The sequence below is a fragment of the Sceloporus occidentalis genome, unplaced genomic scaffold, assembly GCF_023333645.1.
Source record: "Sceloporus occidentalis isolate IW3139 unplaced genomic scaffold, rSceOcc1.0.p SCAF_45, whole genome shotgun sequence".
In the NCBI taxonomy this organism is placed as follows: Eukaryota; Metazoa; Chordata; class Lepidosauria; order Squamata; family Phrynosomatidae; genus Sceloporus; species Sceloporus occidentalis.
The window spans coordinates 547,648-563,629 of record NW_028317025.1 but is presented as its reverse complement, the minus strand read 5'-3'; the positions used below and the strand labels follow the sequence as shown (position 1 = coordinate 563,629).

The 15,982-nt window shown below is 40.4% G+C and overlaps 1 protein-coding gene across 10 annotated transcripts in view; it reads left to right on the top strand.

Moving 5' to 3' along the window:
* Positions 1-15,053, top strand: part of CELF5 (CUGBP Elav-like family member 5) — a 41,164-nt gene extending 26,111 nt beyond the window's left edge. The window contains exons 3-12 of one of the 10 annotated variants that reach the window (XM_089490585.1): positions 4,343-4,391; positions 7,432-7,560; positions 8,012-8,091; positions 8,295-8,441; positions 9,743-9,887; positions 10,206-10,352; positions 10,440-10,505; positions 11,660-11,737; positions 13,877-14,020; positions 14,926-15,053. In XM_089490585.1, the coding sequence (XP_089346711.1) occupies positions 4,343-4,391; positions 7,432-7,560; positions 8,012-8,091; positions 8,295-8,441; positions 9,743-9,887; positions 10,206-10,352; positions 10,440-10,505; positions 11,660-11,737; positions 13,877-14,020; positions 14,926-15,053 (1,113 nt within the window). Of the gene's footprint in view, positions 1-4,342; positions 4,425-7,431; positions 7,561-8,011; positions 8,092-8,294; positions 8,442-9,742; positions 9,888-10,205; positions 10,353-10,439; positions 10,524-11,659; positions 11,738-13,876; positions 14,021-14,924 lie in introns of all 10 variants that reach the window. The other 9 variants (XM_089490591.1, XM_089490590.1, XM_089490586.1 and 6 more) reach the window with 9 other exon arrangements.
* Positions 15,054-15,982: the final 929 nt, after the last annotated feature.

Here is a 15,982-nt window from a genome sequence, read left to right as displayed (position 1 = left end):
ATTTCAGGTTCTCACTGTTGCCCCTTGCATGTTTTTCCCTGACCCCTAGTCCCTTTCATTTGCTCATCTCAAACCCTACAGTTCTATCTGTTAGTCAATCTCCCAATCTCCAAACCTAAGCAGTGGGACAGAGCTGACCATTAAAGGCATCATGTATTCTTCTGAGAGAGAACAGCTGGGCTCCAGCAAGTTCTTGAACTGGGGCAGAGAGATATACAAAGGATGCTGAAATCAAGCAGGGTCACATAAATAATTATATGGGTAGCTGAAACATGCACATTTGGGCACAAAGACAGAGAGAAATAGGTAGATAGAAGGAGGTTTGAACTGAAAAATAAACAGGGGCAGAGGTAACATCAAAGCATGAGCACAGAGACTCAAAAAAGCAGTAATGGCATAAGAGCAAGCCCGCAGTGATACAGAGCCAGTGACACAGAAACACAGAGACAGATGCAAAGCCCGCGGCAGATGCATAGAGAGACACCACAAACAGATAGAGAAAGAAGAATGTGACAGTTGAAAAAACACTGGCACAAATGGGACATACAGATTTCAGGGAAAGAACACAAAGTAACAAAACTATTTTTTTTAATACCCATGAGAAGAAACTTTGTTTTACTTGCAGACTACTTGAGTATGATCACAGAGACTATGTATGTTACTCAAATATCAAACTGTATAATTATGCTTAAAGAAGACTGGTCAAATTCCCAAATCCTACACTTTTCAATACTAAGTAGGCCCATGTAATGACATTATAATGTATTAATTATGTTCAAACCTGTGCTTTGCTCCATTTTGAGGACATGGATGCTAGATGGGTTTACCTTACCGTTGTAGTAATAATAGTTGCACATAAGACTATTGTATTCATCATATATAATAAAACAGAATCAGCAAAGATCCATTATGGTTTTCAATAAATTTAGTAAGTAATGGTGAGCTAGGCCATAATCCAGAACAGTAGTCACGTGATATAGATTTAAAATGGAAAGGAAAATGCATAGGGCTGCTTTGAAATTCTTAATGTCCAGCATGATGCATTGGTATTAGTCCATATATTGTATTGTATCCAACTGGTGTGTGCTACACAGGTACTAAAAAATACTGAAATAACACTTATTGTTATCCATCGAATTTAAATATGTATCAAAAAGGTATTCAGCTCAACAGGAACGCATGTATCCAACAACCCGATGCATGCATGTATAGAATACACTTAATACATATTGGACATCTCGTGATAATGTAAAGGGCTTTATTACCACCTCTATAATACTTCTTTACGGCATCACGGATTCTAATGAAGCAATCTGGGTATGCAAATAAATAAATGGACAAGCATTTTATACATATTTCCCTTAAAAAACAAAACTGTAGTGAATTGCAGTGTGACAGTTATAGACATGATACCGCACATAAAGACGTAGGTGCACAGTAATAAGTTTTAAAATATTGGCTTGTGTGTACCTACTTCAGTGCTAGAAGGATTTGTTTCAAATAGCAACGTTATATTGTGTATATCCAGCTGTAACTGTAAAGGTTAGTGTTCTGCTCTGTTTTTTCACCTTGCCACAGGTTTAGGATCACTAATGGCTGATAGCACAGCATATTCTTTGCCTATTATGCCTAATTAGCAAAATTGCGCCTAAAAGATATATGTTAAGCATTTGTCTGCTTAAAATATTATCATTCTTATGTTTTTAGTTCACTAGACAGTACACACACTTAGATAAAGATCTGTAACATTTAATATAAATTAATACTCATACCTGGGATCTTTGTATCCTTTGTATATGAACTGGCCCTTAGGGTTTTCAAATATTAAACCTTTATTAACGCATCACAGAGTTTCTGCTTTGGCGACTTGCTAATGCCTATAACAACATGGTTCTGATAACAGCCATTGTGAAAATCAGATGTACTTTTTCTGTTTACACCTTCTCTGAGTATTGCATGGTCTGACTCTGGGGTGAATTTGCTGAGACGTCCACTCATGGGAAGATTGGCAACTGTCTTGAATGTTTTCCATTTTTAAATAATCCTTCTCACTGTAGAATGATGGACTTCAAATTGTTTGGAAATAGCCTTATAACCCTTCCCAGATTGCTGGGTAGGAAAAATTGCTCCTCTAAGATCATTGCTTGTGTCTTTCCTCCTTGGGATTTTTTTAACACACACATGAATGCTCTAGACCAGCAAGCTGCTTACACTTTGTAGAAAAGCCCCTTTAAATCCCGGGATATATAACCTTCACCCATAAGACACACTTTGAGGTGGATCAATTAATCGAATGCGTTTGATTAGCAGCACCTGTCTGCAACTTAGCATCTTAATTCCTGTGGAAGCAGTAAGGATGTACTGGCTTTTTCACACATGGCTTCTCCCTTTTGGCTTTATTTTTGTTGAATAAGTCATGACACTGTGTAAGATGTCCAGGTTGGACCTCACTTGTTCTGGCACCCACTCACTGTAACACCATACACTAACAACACACTCACGCTCTTTCCTTCTTTGTCCCAGGCACCACAAACTCTAAGCCTAACACCTGACATTCTAACTCCATAAACTGACACACACTCATGCTAGCACACCCTAACACTCCCCAAACACAATAGAACCAGTTATTCATGCCAACATCATAGACTAACATAGTTTACCACAAAATGCTGACACACACTCACCATACACTAACATTCACACTACAACAAAATGCAAACGTGGTAATGGTATATAATCACACATACATGGTAGCACCATACATATACACACACTCCCTCTTACAGCTATCCCTCTTACAGGTCCCATCACACCTCTCCCACTCCTCACGGCTTTGCTTCTCTTGATTTACTGCTCTCACAGCTTATCTTCAGTGTAGCCATGCTTCCTTTGCAGGGTAACGTCTAGGTTACTGGGGCAACGGGGAACAGGAGTGGTGCGAGACAGCTACTTGGGTCACCTGGTACTAAGACCGGCCCTGGGTGTGGTCAGAGGTGTGACGGGGGGCAAACCTTTACTTAGTTTTTACATGACATTGTGACCTATTAACAGCTATTTATGTAGTTGTATATGGCAATCGGAAGATAAATTATGGATTTTGTTTGCAGTGCATGGAAGAATCTTATACATAAGAGAAGGCTGCACACTCATGGGCAATACACCCGACTATAAGACATGTCATACTTTTTTGTACACATAATATTCACACTTGATCATGTAGGAAACACAATCACATAGTAAGTTTTAAGTACACTTGTTTTAAAAGAATGTTACCCCATGCAGGTGCTGAACTACTGCACTGCACATTCAACGGCACTTTGTAAAAATAATGGGATGATGGTAAAGTCTCAGGGTAGTGAAGTGGTACTACTAATGTGGGTGTGTGTGGGGGTTCTAACATACACATGCTTATCGACCATCTTCTGCCAGCCACAATACAGAAATCCTTTTTTCTATCCTTTTTTTAAAGGATATTTAAGAATACTTATACTAAACCATATGACCTTTATGGCCAGCATTCAGATAAGAGTTGCCATGTCTATCAGTTTTTCCCAGGACAGATATACATGCCACATGTTGCTGGCTGAGAGTATGTTGCTTGTATAAACTCATAGAACGAAATCAGTTACTCAGTTATACATTCCACATGTTACATATGCTGGCCAGCAACATATTCAATGTGTGTGTCCAGGATAAAATGGTGGACATGGCAACCCTAATTTCAATATGTGTACTACAACAGCAACCTCCCCCTCCAGCAGACAGTAATTAATCAAGATGGATCCTAGCTCAGCTATGGTTTGCTTTGCTTTTAAAGACTAGTTTGAGAAACTCCATCTTAAAGTAGTTCTTGTTGTAGTGTATTTAATATGCATTACAAAAAATTAATGGACAGTTTCAATCGCTCTTTTCTTCTGGTTGTGATAACATTCTCTGCTCCTAGAAGAAGTCTGCAGCGTTCCCCATATTGGACAAAATTATTTCATCTTTATCCAGCCTCTGTAACTCAAAAAGCACACAAAATACAGGACATGCATCCCTACACACACTACATTCCACAAATGTTGTCATGGTACTGATGAAAAGATGCACCAAAAATGTAAATTTTTAAATTTAAAATTTAAAAATGAAAATGTTGGGAACAAAATAGAATATTCCCCACCTGTATCTGGTAAGATACAGTTAATTTTGGTTGAAAGGTTTGGTGCAAAAAAGTGTTATATGTAAGAAAATATGTATTCTACGCACAGTATCTGGCAAGGTGTGCCCAAAGGTGTTTCTATATTAGGGCTCAATACAGGGTCAGAATTATTTATTCCTTCCCCCTGTTCTCTGGTTCCAGATGGCACGTCCCATCCAGGTGAAGCCAGCAGACAGCGAAAGCCGAGGGGGTATGTATAATGTACCACTGCCATTACCTGTGGGTATTCACCCTGCAGCATTAACTCCACCCAATCTCCTCTCACATAAATAGTCATTACACAAGGTGGCATGTTCTTCATCTGTCTTTGGATATCCTCCATCATAGTCAGCACTATATGGTCATTACAACCATATAGCTGTTCAGAACATTACACGGGATTCCGTAATCACTGGATTTTATTTATTAAAGCTGGAGTTGGCAGGAGAGTTTTCTCTTACTGATTTCACTATGCATTTTAAAGGGCCATGCTAGGCAAAACTATCTCCAAAAATGCCTGAGCTGGCCCTACATAATGCATTGTTTGGTCAGTGAGAGCAACTTCAAGAAATCTGATTTAAATATTCTTTGTACAGGGCCATCTAAGATGTTCTTGGAAGGAAAGCTTCCTGTGGTTAGCCCTTAATAATGTAGTATGCAATAAGTGAGCTGAAATGCCAACTCTTCAGGTAACTCTGCTACCAACTCCCTCTTCAGTGGATAAACTTGTGTGTGTCATCATAAGAAGCAACATGTTCACGACTATTGTTACATTAATCATTATACATAGCAGCTGTGTGTATACGTTGTACTGGCAACATTAAACAGAGAAGCATGTTCACTGTTAGTGTCTGCATACTTGGCGTCACCCCATAGAGAAATGTGTAATATGTGTGTACTCATCATCATTATACATCACAGCAAGTTATCTCCGTATGTATGCTTGGGTCATTATCTGTGTGGTGATATGCTAATATCTAGCTGATATACAGTACCTTTATTCAGAGCAGTGAAAGAATTGTGAAGAATTTTAGTAGTAGCCAACCTTTGAAAGACAGCTGTCTTGTTTACAACTCTTATCAGCAGCTGTTGAACTGAAGGGGGTTATATTTAACTGGTAATTTCAAAAAGCAGTATGTCGATTGTAACTGTTTCAGTGGATTGATACTTAGAATCATTGTGCAGCCTGTGGATTGATACTCTGCATCAGCATACATTGATGTGACCTGACATGCCCTTTTTAGCCCATCCTCCCTGACCTGATTTTGATGGCACCATCAGCAGCAGCTGAGCACTCCCTAAACCCTAGCAATGTGTCTCCCTTAGCCCTAGCACAGCACGTGCCGGCACATCCCATTTCCATGGAAACTCAATGCAGCGTCCAGCCTTAGACATAATTTTCATGGTTACTGGACAGCATGTGAAATTGCCAATCAGAGGGTGAAGAGAGATGCTGTTGTTGAGTGTGTGTAGCGGGGAGGGTAGAGATTGTGATAGGGAAGACTGTGCAGCAGAGCATGCAAGATGGGAGGAGTGAGGGGGGAGTATTCTCTGTGCAGTCTCTGGTGGAGCTGGATGGAGGGGGTAGCATCAGCTGTGTACCCTGTGTCAGTGCAATATTATAAATTGTACCTGACAGTGTACTCCTTTACAATGCTGTGCATGCTATTACATATTATGTATGTGAATGCATGCTTGCACAGGCATTAAGGTGCTGCAATGCATTTCTTGTATATGTCACACATCTATCATGTCTGTCACATAAGTCATTACTGTGCATTAAGTTCATTGCATATGAGACACAATATATTAAATACAATCCATATATATATACATATATATATATATATATATATATATATATATATATATATATATAGACTTGTAAGTAATGTTTCTGAAGCTCCCAAATACCAGCATCATTAAATGTTTTCATGTATTCATTTCTAAACATAATGTTTGTATGGAATGATGTCAGTCAAGGGGTCTTGTATACGAAGAACGATTCTGGTGCAAAGTGGTAACATTTAAACAGTTACCATAATATTAAATCAAATCTCCCTGCTGAATGATCCACTTTTATTTGTACCTCAACTGGTATTTATACATGACCCCCTATGTGTTTACATGTAGTATTGTCTAAAAAAACCTATCTATCTATCTATCGATCTATCTGTCTGTCTGTCTGTCTTTGCAAATTTTGTATATGTGAGTCACAGCAGGGTTACCATATATTTACATATTTACATGTGCTTTAATATCTACATATCTGTCTTCAAGTCATAATTGCCTTACAGTATATAGTTATTTGTATCTCTGTCTATCTATCTATCTATCTATCTATCTATCTGTCTGTCTTTGCACATTTTGTATATGTGAGTCACAGCAGGGTTACCATATATTTACATATTTACATGTGCTTTAATATCTACATATCTGTCTTCAAGTCATAATTACCTTACAGTATATAGTTATTTGTATCTCTGTCTGCATATGTACCAAATGTATGTGTGTGTATTTTCTCATAATGATAATTACCTTATGTGAATTGTTCACATGATTTGGGTATTTACATACTGTCAGTTACATACAAGGATCATTGTCTGTTATGTATGTGCGAGCTGCGATATCCTGGAAATTCCTTTGTGGGTCTGACTATGACACAGCTATATATCTGGAACAGGGACCTTCAGCTATTCCTCTGTCTTTCCTCCTGTTACTATTCAAACTGGAAATTATTTAGGGATTATATGAAATGTTCAAGCAATAGAAGGCAGGCTACCAGCATGGGGCTGAAAAATGATCAGTATATATATATTGCTGGTCCACAAAAGAATGCAACCACATTCATACTTTGAAAGCCTGGAAATTGTGGGCTTTTTTACTCCTTTGATCCTTGTAGCCATTAGCATCCACTATCCAATATTTGTCAATTGGCATATCAATAGTCTGCAGCTATTGTGGCCGCAATCAATGTGTAGAGGTAACCTGCAAAAGCCATTTGAAAACCTAACTTCCAGAGGGCCTTCAAAGTATTCCTGGACTTTTACTTATTTGGTAGAAATCAAGTAAGTTAATAAGCATCATTTTTTCCCATTTAGTATAACCCTGTTTTCACGCCCATGTGTCTTCCAGTGACCTTAACAATGTTGCTGCAACCATTTGTAAGACAGGACTTCATACCAATGCAGAGAATGCTAGATATTATGTTATTGGAACTGGGGAACACTAACCTTCCTCTTGGGCTTCAGGTGATCGCAAACTTTTTGTGGGAATGCTAAGCAAACAACAGTCAGAAGAGGAGGTGACCAGCATGTTTCAAGCATTTGGTTCCATTGAGGAATGTTCTGTTCTTAGGGGACCTGATGGGAGCAGCAAAGGTGAGCCCAGCAGAAAGAAAAGGAAAAGTCCTGTTTTCTTAAAAGTGATGTTTATGGTTTTCTGTAACCTAAAATCTTCCAAGTACCATATCTTTTAAATTGGTTATAACCTTGTTTGAACAGAGCCCTATTTGCTTTTTGTTTCTATAAGTCCAAATTGTTGTGTTGTGCACTGCTGGTTAAATCATGTTTACCCATTGTACAGTGCTGTGAATATGATGGTGCTGTATAGAATAATCCATAACAATAGTTGTAACTGTAATCTAAAACTTAGTATTGTTTTATTTTACTAATCTCCCCCAAGAACTGCCACTATTCATTGACCAGCTAACTGGTTAACAGGCTTTCTGCGTTTTGAATCATCTACCCAGAAACTTGGTTTCTTTTGAAGACTCATGTGTAAGGTCTATCCCGTTGACTGTGATCCCATGTTATGTCTTCTGTTTTTCAGGCTGTGCATTTGTCAAGTTCTCATCTCATGCAGAGGCTCAGGCAGCAATACATGCTTTACATGGGAGTCAGACAATGCCGGTATGTGTTGCCTGCCTCTGAGGACAGGCTGCGTAACCTTAAACTGTCTAATCTTGAAAATCTTAAACTCTTGACTGTATCCCTAGAGGCAACACACTTTAATGTTCTCTACTACTTTGAAAGATATTCAGAACGTTCTAGGGGTAGGTGTTACTTAATACTTAAAATTCATATATATTCATACTTGATTTTTTCTCCTCTAGGGAGCCTCGTCCAGTCTAGTGGTCAAGTTCGCAGACACTGACAAGGAAAGAACATTGCGTCGCATGCAGCAGATGGTTGGACAACTCGGAATCTTTACTCCATCCCTGGCGCTACCAATTAGCCCATATAGTGCTTACGCACAGGCGGTGAGTGTACTTTCCTGTGTAACAACTCTTGTAAAACCTGTGACCGGCAGGGGACAAGTGAAAATGAAGGGAATGAGTAACCAAGAATGGCCATTAATGTATCAATGTGCTATCGACAGGTTGGAGTGATTTAAGAGATTTGGGAGTCTTGAGAAGTGATAAACTTGTGGCATAAGTAATAGTAATAAAAAATATTGTATGTCACACAACATGTCTTTTATTACAAGGGGGAAATATGTAGCTTAGTAGTTAAAGACAAAGAACATGGCAACAGTCATGTCTATGTAGAGGGTTTCATTTATAAGTTGAGAAATTGTGAATGAGAACAGATGGACCTTAGAATTGGACAATTGTTTGCTAGGAATTTCAATACAAATCTAAGATTGTGTTGAGAATAGAGAGTGGAGAGATAGGATTAAGAATGCAGATGTGTGTGGTTTAATTAAATGGAATCAGGAATGGAGTCAGAGTCAAGTCTAAAGGAAGGAATGTTTATGAGAGATAGGGATTAAAGAATGTTGGAAACAGGGCCAAGGAGAGGATGCTTTTGGAATGGAAACATCTGGAAAGAGAAAAGTTAATGTGCCCATAAATTACAGTATTTTAGCTGAAAATTAGATACTGAGTCTGAGTCAATGATACAAAGAGAAGGGGATGCCACCTACAAGAAAGTTAAATTAAACATTGATCAGGGAGATAGAACTGGACCTGTGAATGAGAAGGGACATGTTTCTGAGCCATGAAGATAAGACTATGAAAGCAAAGACAGACGTATGAATACAGAGATGGAGCTGAAGATAGGGACAATTGAAGCTGGCGACATTGAAAGGTGGAGCTGAGGGAGATTGATTTGAGAATGGCAAGATAAGAAGCTGGAGGTAGGCAAATTTGTAGTTAAGAACGTGGAGAGCTTTCATTGTGAAGAGACAGAGCTTAAAATGAGAAATGAAGCAGCTGGGAGCTGGAGAGAGACAGATTGTACGTCACAGCTGGGGAACCTCGTCACTGGTTCCCTAAGGCAGATAAAAGGCAACAGATTACTAAGGAGTTAAGTGATTGTTTATTAGAGTCTGCTGCTCCCTTGTGTTCAGTTGTATAACTAGATCTGTTCTCTCTGTTGTGATTGCGCCTTAATATGTAGAGGAACTAGTGAAAATATGTGAAATAAAAATAATTGAAATTAGAATAGCCCTACACTATAAATTTTTTTATATTTTTGTGGTTTATGCAGCATGAGAGATGTACAATGGACCTTTGTCCCCTTTATCTTTTTATATTACTACTTTTTCTCTATGACCCAGCTGATGCAGCAGCAGACAACAGTTCTCTCCACTTCACATGGTAGTTACTTAAGTCCTGGCGTGGCATTTCCTCAATGTCACATTCAGCAGATAGGAGCTGTCAACCTGAATGGGCTGCCTGCCACACCCATCACTCCAGCATCTGGTAAGTTATACAGATATGGCTCTATGGTGTGTGTCCTACTAGTTATGGGTAAAACTGGTGAATTTGCTGCAGGGCTAATATTTTGGTCCAGCTACTAGAGTCATTTGTTTGGTAACTGGGTCTGAGTTGCTTAGCAACATTTTAAGTAGCTTAGTAATACGGGAAGAACCTGAGTTGCTTAGTAACACTGGGAGGAGTTGTGTTGCTAGGTAACAGTGAGAAATGTTGCTTAGGAACTGTGAGGAGCTGTTACAAGGTAATACCAGGTTTTGTACAAACTACTTGCTTATTATCCCATCACCACTTTTTTCCTCACAGGACTGCACTCTCCACCTGTCATTGGCACAGCAGCTGTACCAGGCCTTGTCACTCCATTAACCAATGGGTTTCCAGGTCTTGTACCATTTCCCAGTAGCCATCCAGCCCTGGACACAATATACACTAATAGCATTGTGCCGTATCCAGGTAAGAGGAGAAATGGTAGTACAGCAGCGAAATGTAAAAAAATCACAGCTTATTGCTCTAGGATTAATTTTAACTTCCTCGTTACAGCCCAAAGTCCTGCACTGACGGTGGAGAGCCTACATCCTTCTTTCCCAGGGATCCAGCAGTACTCAGGTAACTTGGTCCATCCCTGTACAGATCTGGGTTTTGCATTTGCTATCAACTTTTAGACTGCATTTCAGCTATCAGTTAACTAGAGCTGGGTTACATACAACTCTTCTTTAATGATATGCAATATGATATTGCTACTGTTTCTGTTACTGTAATTATATACACTAGATGTATTGGGACACCAGACCATTACACCAAAAGGGTATTTTATGACATTGCATTCTAAATACATGGACATTAATATGTAATTGGTCCCCCTTTGCAGCCATAATAGCTTCCACTCTTCTGAGAAGGCTTTCTGCTCCAATTTTTGCCCATTCTTCCAATAGAGCTTTTGTGAGGTCAGGCACTGATGTTGGACGAGAAGGCCTGTCTTGCAATCTCCTTTCCAGTTCATCTGAAAGGTGTTCTTAGGGCTTGAGGTCAGGGACCTGTGCAGGCCAGCCAAATTCTTCCACACCAAACTCATCCAACCATGTCTTTATGGACCTTGCTTTGTGCGTGCTGGAATAGAAAAGAACCTTCCCAAACGGTTTCCGCAAAGTTGTGAGCATAGCATTGTGCAAAATCTATGCAGAAGCATTAAGATTTCCCTTCACTGGAAGTAAGATGCCAAGCCCAACACCTGAATAACAGCCCCATACCATTATTCCGCCTCCACCAAACTTTATAATAATGTAAAAAAAAATAATAAACTGATTTATTTAAAAAATGTACTTAACCTATTTTGGATTTATTTGAGGCATTGTATCATCTGTTTCTCTACAGTATATAAATATTTTATGTGACAATGTTGTAACTGTTTGAAAGTCTGCAAACTGTTACACAGTGCATTACATCGGGTTGTCCCAGAGAAATTCTGGTGCAAAAGTATATCCGTCTGTGCTAATTATACAATATGAGGAGCTAACCTTCTCAGAAGAGAAAATATCAAGATGAGATATTTTGCTTTATCTAACCTTTCTCTAAGCTAAATAGCTTCTTTGAGTTGTTTTTGGTGGAATTTGTTGCACCAGTTTTTTGCTTCCTTGATTGGTTGAGTTGACCCTTCAATATATTTTCATATTTAATGCAGCAAAGGTGGTAATTTATCTTTCACAGTAATTTTAGACATTGCCTAAGTTCACTGTACTATTTCTTTATGTTCTTCAAAACAGCTATTTATCCCACCGCAGCACTCACTCCTGTGACACATAGCACCCCGCAGCCTCCACCCATTCTGCAGCAAAGGGAAGGTAAGGTACATATGTAAACTGCTAGGTCAAGGCATCACAATGTTAAGTTGTAATACCTATTCTAGTAAGAGATGTAAAAGTAATATATATATATATATATATATATATATATATATACACACACATGTCATCCTTGGAAACGGACCACAGAGTTGGGCTAGGCTTATGCAATACTAAACACACTATATTAGAAGCAATATAAACACATTAAAGGACATTTAAGTAGGGCTGAAACAACGAATCGATAAAATCGATAATAATCGATAACGGAAATCGTTGTCGACGATTTCCGTTATCGATTAATCGAGTGATCGATTCGTTGTTGGCTCCTTTTACTTACCTCCGCGAGCGTTCCCTGCTTCCGCTACACGCTCTGCACTGCGTGACGGATGTGACGCGTTCCGGAGGTAAGTATTCTTCATGTCTGTGCGAATCGCTCTGTGCGAGTGGCTCCGTTCGCACAGAGCGATTCGCTCTGTGCGAGTGGCTCCGTTCGCACAGAGCGGTTCGCTCTGTGCGAGTGGCTCCGTTCGCACAGAGCGGTTCGCTCTGTGCGAGTGGCTCCATTCGCACAGAGCGATTCGCGGGGGTGGGGGTGGGGTTTCAGGGGATGCAGGGCAGAGTGGGGGTGGGGGGGCAGGCCAGGGTAGGAGACTGAGTGCAGGGCAGAGTGGGGGTGGGGGTGCAGGGCAGGGTGTGAGTGTGGGGGCAGGGCAGGAGACTGGGTGCAGGGCAGAGTGGGGGTGGGGGTGCAGGGCAGAGTGGGAGACTGGGTGCAGGGCAGAGTGGGGGTGTGGATGCAGGGCAGGGTGTGAGTGTGGGTGCAGGGCAGAGTGGGTGCAGGGCAGAGTGGGTGCAGGGTGTGAGTGTGGGGGCAGGGTGTGAGTGTGGGGGCAGGGCTGGGTGCAGGGCAGAGTTGGAGACTGGGTGCAGGGGCACAGTGCAAAGTGCTGGGTGCAAAGTGCCAGGGCTGGGTGCAAAGTGCCAGGGCTGGGTGCAAAGTGCCAGGGCTGGGTGCAACGTGCCAGGGCTGGGTGCAAAGTGCCAGGGCTGGGTGCAACGTGCCAGGGCTGGGTGCAAAGTTCTGGGTGCAAAGTGCCAGGGCTGGGTGCAAAGTGCTGGGTGCAAAGTGCTGGGTGCAAAGTGCCAGGGCTGGGGCAAAGTGCTGAGTGCAAAGTGCCAGGGCTGGGTGCAAAGTGCCGGGTGCAAAGTGCTGGGTGCAAAGTGCCAGGGGTGGGGCAAAGTGCTGAGTGCTGGGTGCAAAGTGCCAGGGCTGGGTGCAAAGTGCCGGGTGCAAAGTGCCAGGGGTGGGGCAAAGTGCTGGGTGCAAAGTGCCAGGGCTGGGTGCAAAGTGCTGGGTGCAAAGTACCAGGGCTGGGGCAAAGTTTCTTGAACAGTAATAGTCCACCTCTTTTCAGAATGTTTGGGGTTATTTTGTTTCATAAATATTGTGTTTGGGTTTTTGTACTTTGAAAATATTGTTTTTTTATTACATCATAACAAAATAAGAATGTTAATGTAAATTTTAAGTTGTTTTTTAACATCCAGTTCATTAAATTATTTTAAATAAACTAAAAATTTGCATATTGTTTTTTTTTATCGAAAAAATAATCGGCCAACTAATCGATTATTAAAATAATCGTTAGTTGCAGCCCTACATTTAAGCATATTGTATTTTGAGAAATAGCCCATAATTGGGTGGCCTTTGCCAACCAACCCTATTGTTTGATAGCACCATTGTTATTTCAGTAGATTGCATTTTCTATTGAGTATTTTACTTCAGGGTGATGAAGACAGCCATTAAAGTAGTGCAAGGTCTTAGTGGCAGAGTTTAGGCTATACACTGCAAGCTCCAAGGCATACATTGTTAAATAAAAGACATTCCAGGGTATGTTTTCAGAACAAGAAAAATATTTGAAATTGGCATATTAAAGCCCCATCTGTAAAGCTAAGGATTTACATAGCCCATCAGCAGATTTAATTCTGATATACGGTAACCTAGGATTTCAACTCGATTATGTAAACAAGCGTGCAGTACATACAACGAGTAGTCTGTGTCATTGGCAGTTTCCAATAAACGAGTCTCTTAATGTCACAGCCAAAGCAAGGCCTCATTTCTGCGTCTTCTCTCCTACACAGGGCCAGAGGGCTGCAACCTATTCATCTACCACCTACCCCAGGAGTTTGGTGATAATGAGTTGACACAAATGTTTCTGCCTTTTGGAAACATTATATCCTCCAAGGTGTTCATGGACAGAGCGACTAACCAGAGCAAGTGTTTTGGTATGTTCCAGGCCTCTAATGTGAACAATGTAACATGCAAGGTTGCTGTTGGCTATGTTTGAATGTTCCTTTCATTATATACTATTTTCCTGCCCCATTTTAGTAAATGGAACAAAAAATATTAAGAAAAAAGAAGTATGTAAAAAGCCAAATCCCTGTGATAATCACACCCCCATCTCTTTTGCTAATCACTGTGGTGGTGGAATTAGGAATAATAAAATAAACCTTGGGGGTATGGGCCCCAACTGTCCCAGATTGGGAACACTGGGAGCATCTAAGGCCTCTCCCTTGCCCATTGGGATGGGTCTCTTTCTCCACCCTTCCTTTATTCATGATTGCTTGTCTGCTGTTTCTTCTTAGATGTCAAAATGTTACCTGAAACTTAATATCTCCAAAACTGAACTCATAATCTTCCCTCTTTCCATCTCCACCCCAGTTACTCAATTAACAACATGACACTTTCCCTATTAAAAAGGCCCAGTCCCTTGGCTTTTTTAATTAAGATCTTTTTCATCCCTCATATTTAATCTTTGTCAGATCCTGCTGCTTGCATCCTGCTTACAGCATCACCTAAATGCGATAATACTAAAATCTACATGTTTCCCCTTGATCGCTCTCCTTTTCCCATGTCCTATGTTATTAACTGCTTGTCTGCTATTTCTTCTCGGATGTCACAACGCTACCTGAAACTTAATCTCTCTAAAACTGAATTTCGTATGTTCCCTCCTACCATCTCTACTCCAGTTACCCCATGCATCAGCCCTTGGTGAAAGAATATTCTCATGTGGAATGTGTTCCTTTTCACTTCTGCGTGAACCTGTTATGTGTAATTTGACTTAAAAAAATTTTTTCATCTATATAACCCCCAGAGTTCTGAATATTTATTCACTTTTATAACCTCTTAGGTTTTGTAAGTTTTGATAACCCATCCAGTGCACAGACAGCTATCCAGGCCATGAATGGCTTCCAGATAGGAATGAAGAGGCTGAAAGTTCAGTTAAAGCGACCCAAGGACACAACTCAACCATACTGACCAAGAGTGGCCCTTGGGTCCAAGGAGCCAATCCCAGGAATACAGGTAATTTTGTGTACTGGTTGCTGTCATTGGGTGTCTGTAACAAATATGGAACCCTGTGCCCAGCCATGAAAAATACTTTAGAATGAACAAAGAGGTACTGGTTATTGTCTAATTCAACAGCAACCACTCACAGAGTAAGTTTTATTCAGGTGTTATGTCAAGCAAGGATAATTTATTTGTGGAATGGCTCCTGCTTAAGTACAACATAATATCAAAGAGAATCAGACAGGTGAATAGGTAGTGTGGAGAGAAAATGAGTAATCCAGTAATAATGCTAGATTTCAATTGTAAACAGATGATCATCACGCACTGATGCACAAGAAGGCCTGGCTCGCAATCAGTGTTTGACTTATGGGTGTTCAAATTCATCCTAAAGGTTCTCAACAGGGTAAACTTACACTCAAGTTTCTTTACATTAAATTTATCAAACCATCTCTTTATGGACCTTTCTTCGTGCTCAGAGACAATCATGCTGAAACAGGAGTGGGCCATTCCTAAACTGGTGCCACAAAGTTGGAAGCATACAATAGTTCTATAATGTCTTTGTATGCTGGGGGACTAGCCTTAATTATCCTGGCATCAGCCAAAGTCAGATTAGTCCACCACATTTCCATATAGTAAAGCATGATTAATCACTCCAGAGGGCACTTTTCCACTGCTCCATAGTCCAGTTTACACAACTCCTGCTAATGCTTGGCATTAATTATTGGCTTATGTGCAGCTTCTCTGCCATGTAAATCCACTTCATGAAGCTCCCGACACAGTGTTTGTGCTGATGTTGCTTCCAGAGCAGTTTGCAACTCTGCAAACTCTGAAGTGATGGTACAGAGGACTAGTGATGTTTATGTGCTACACACTTTAGAACGCAGAAGTCCCATTCTGTG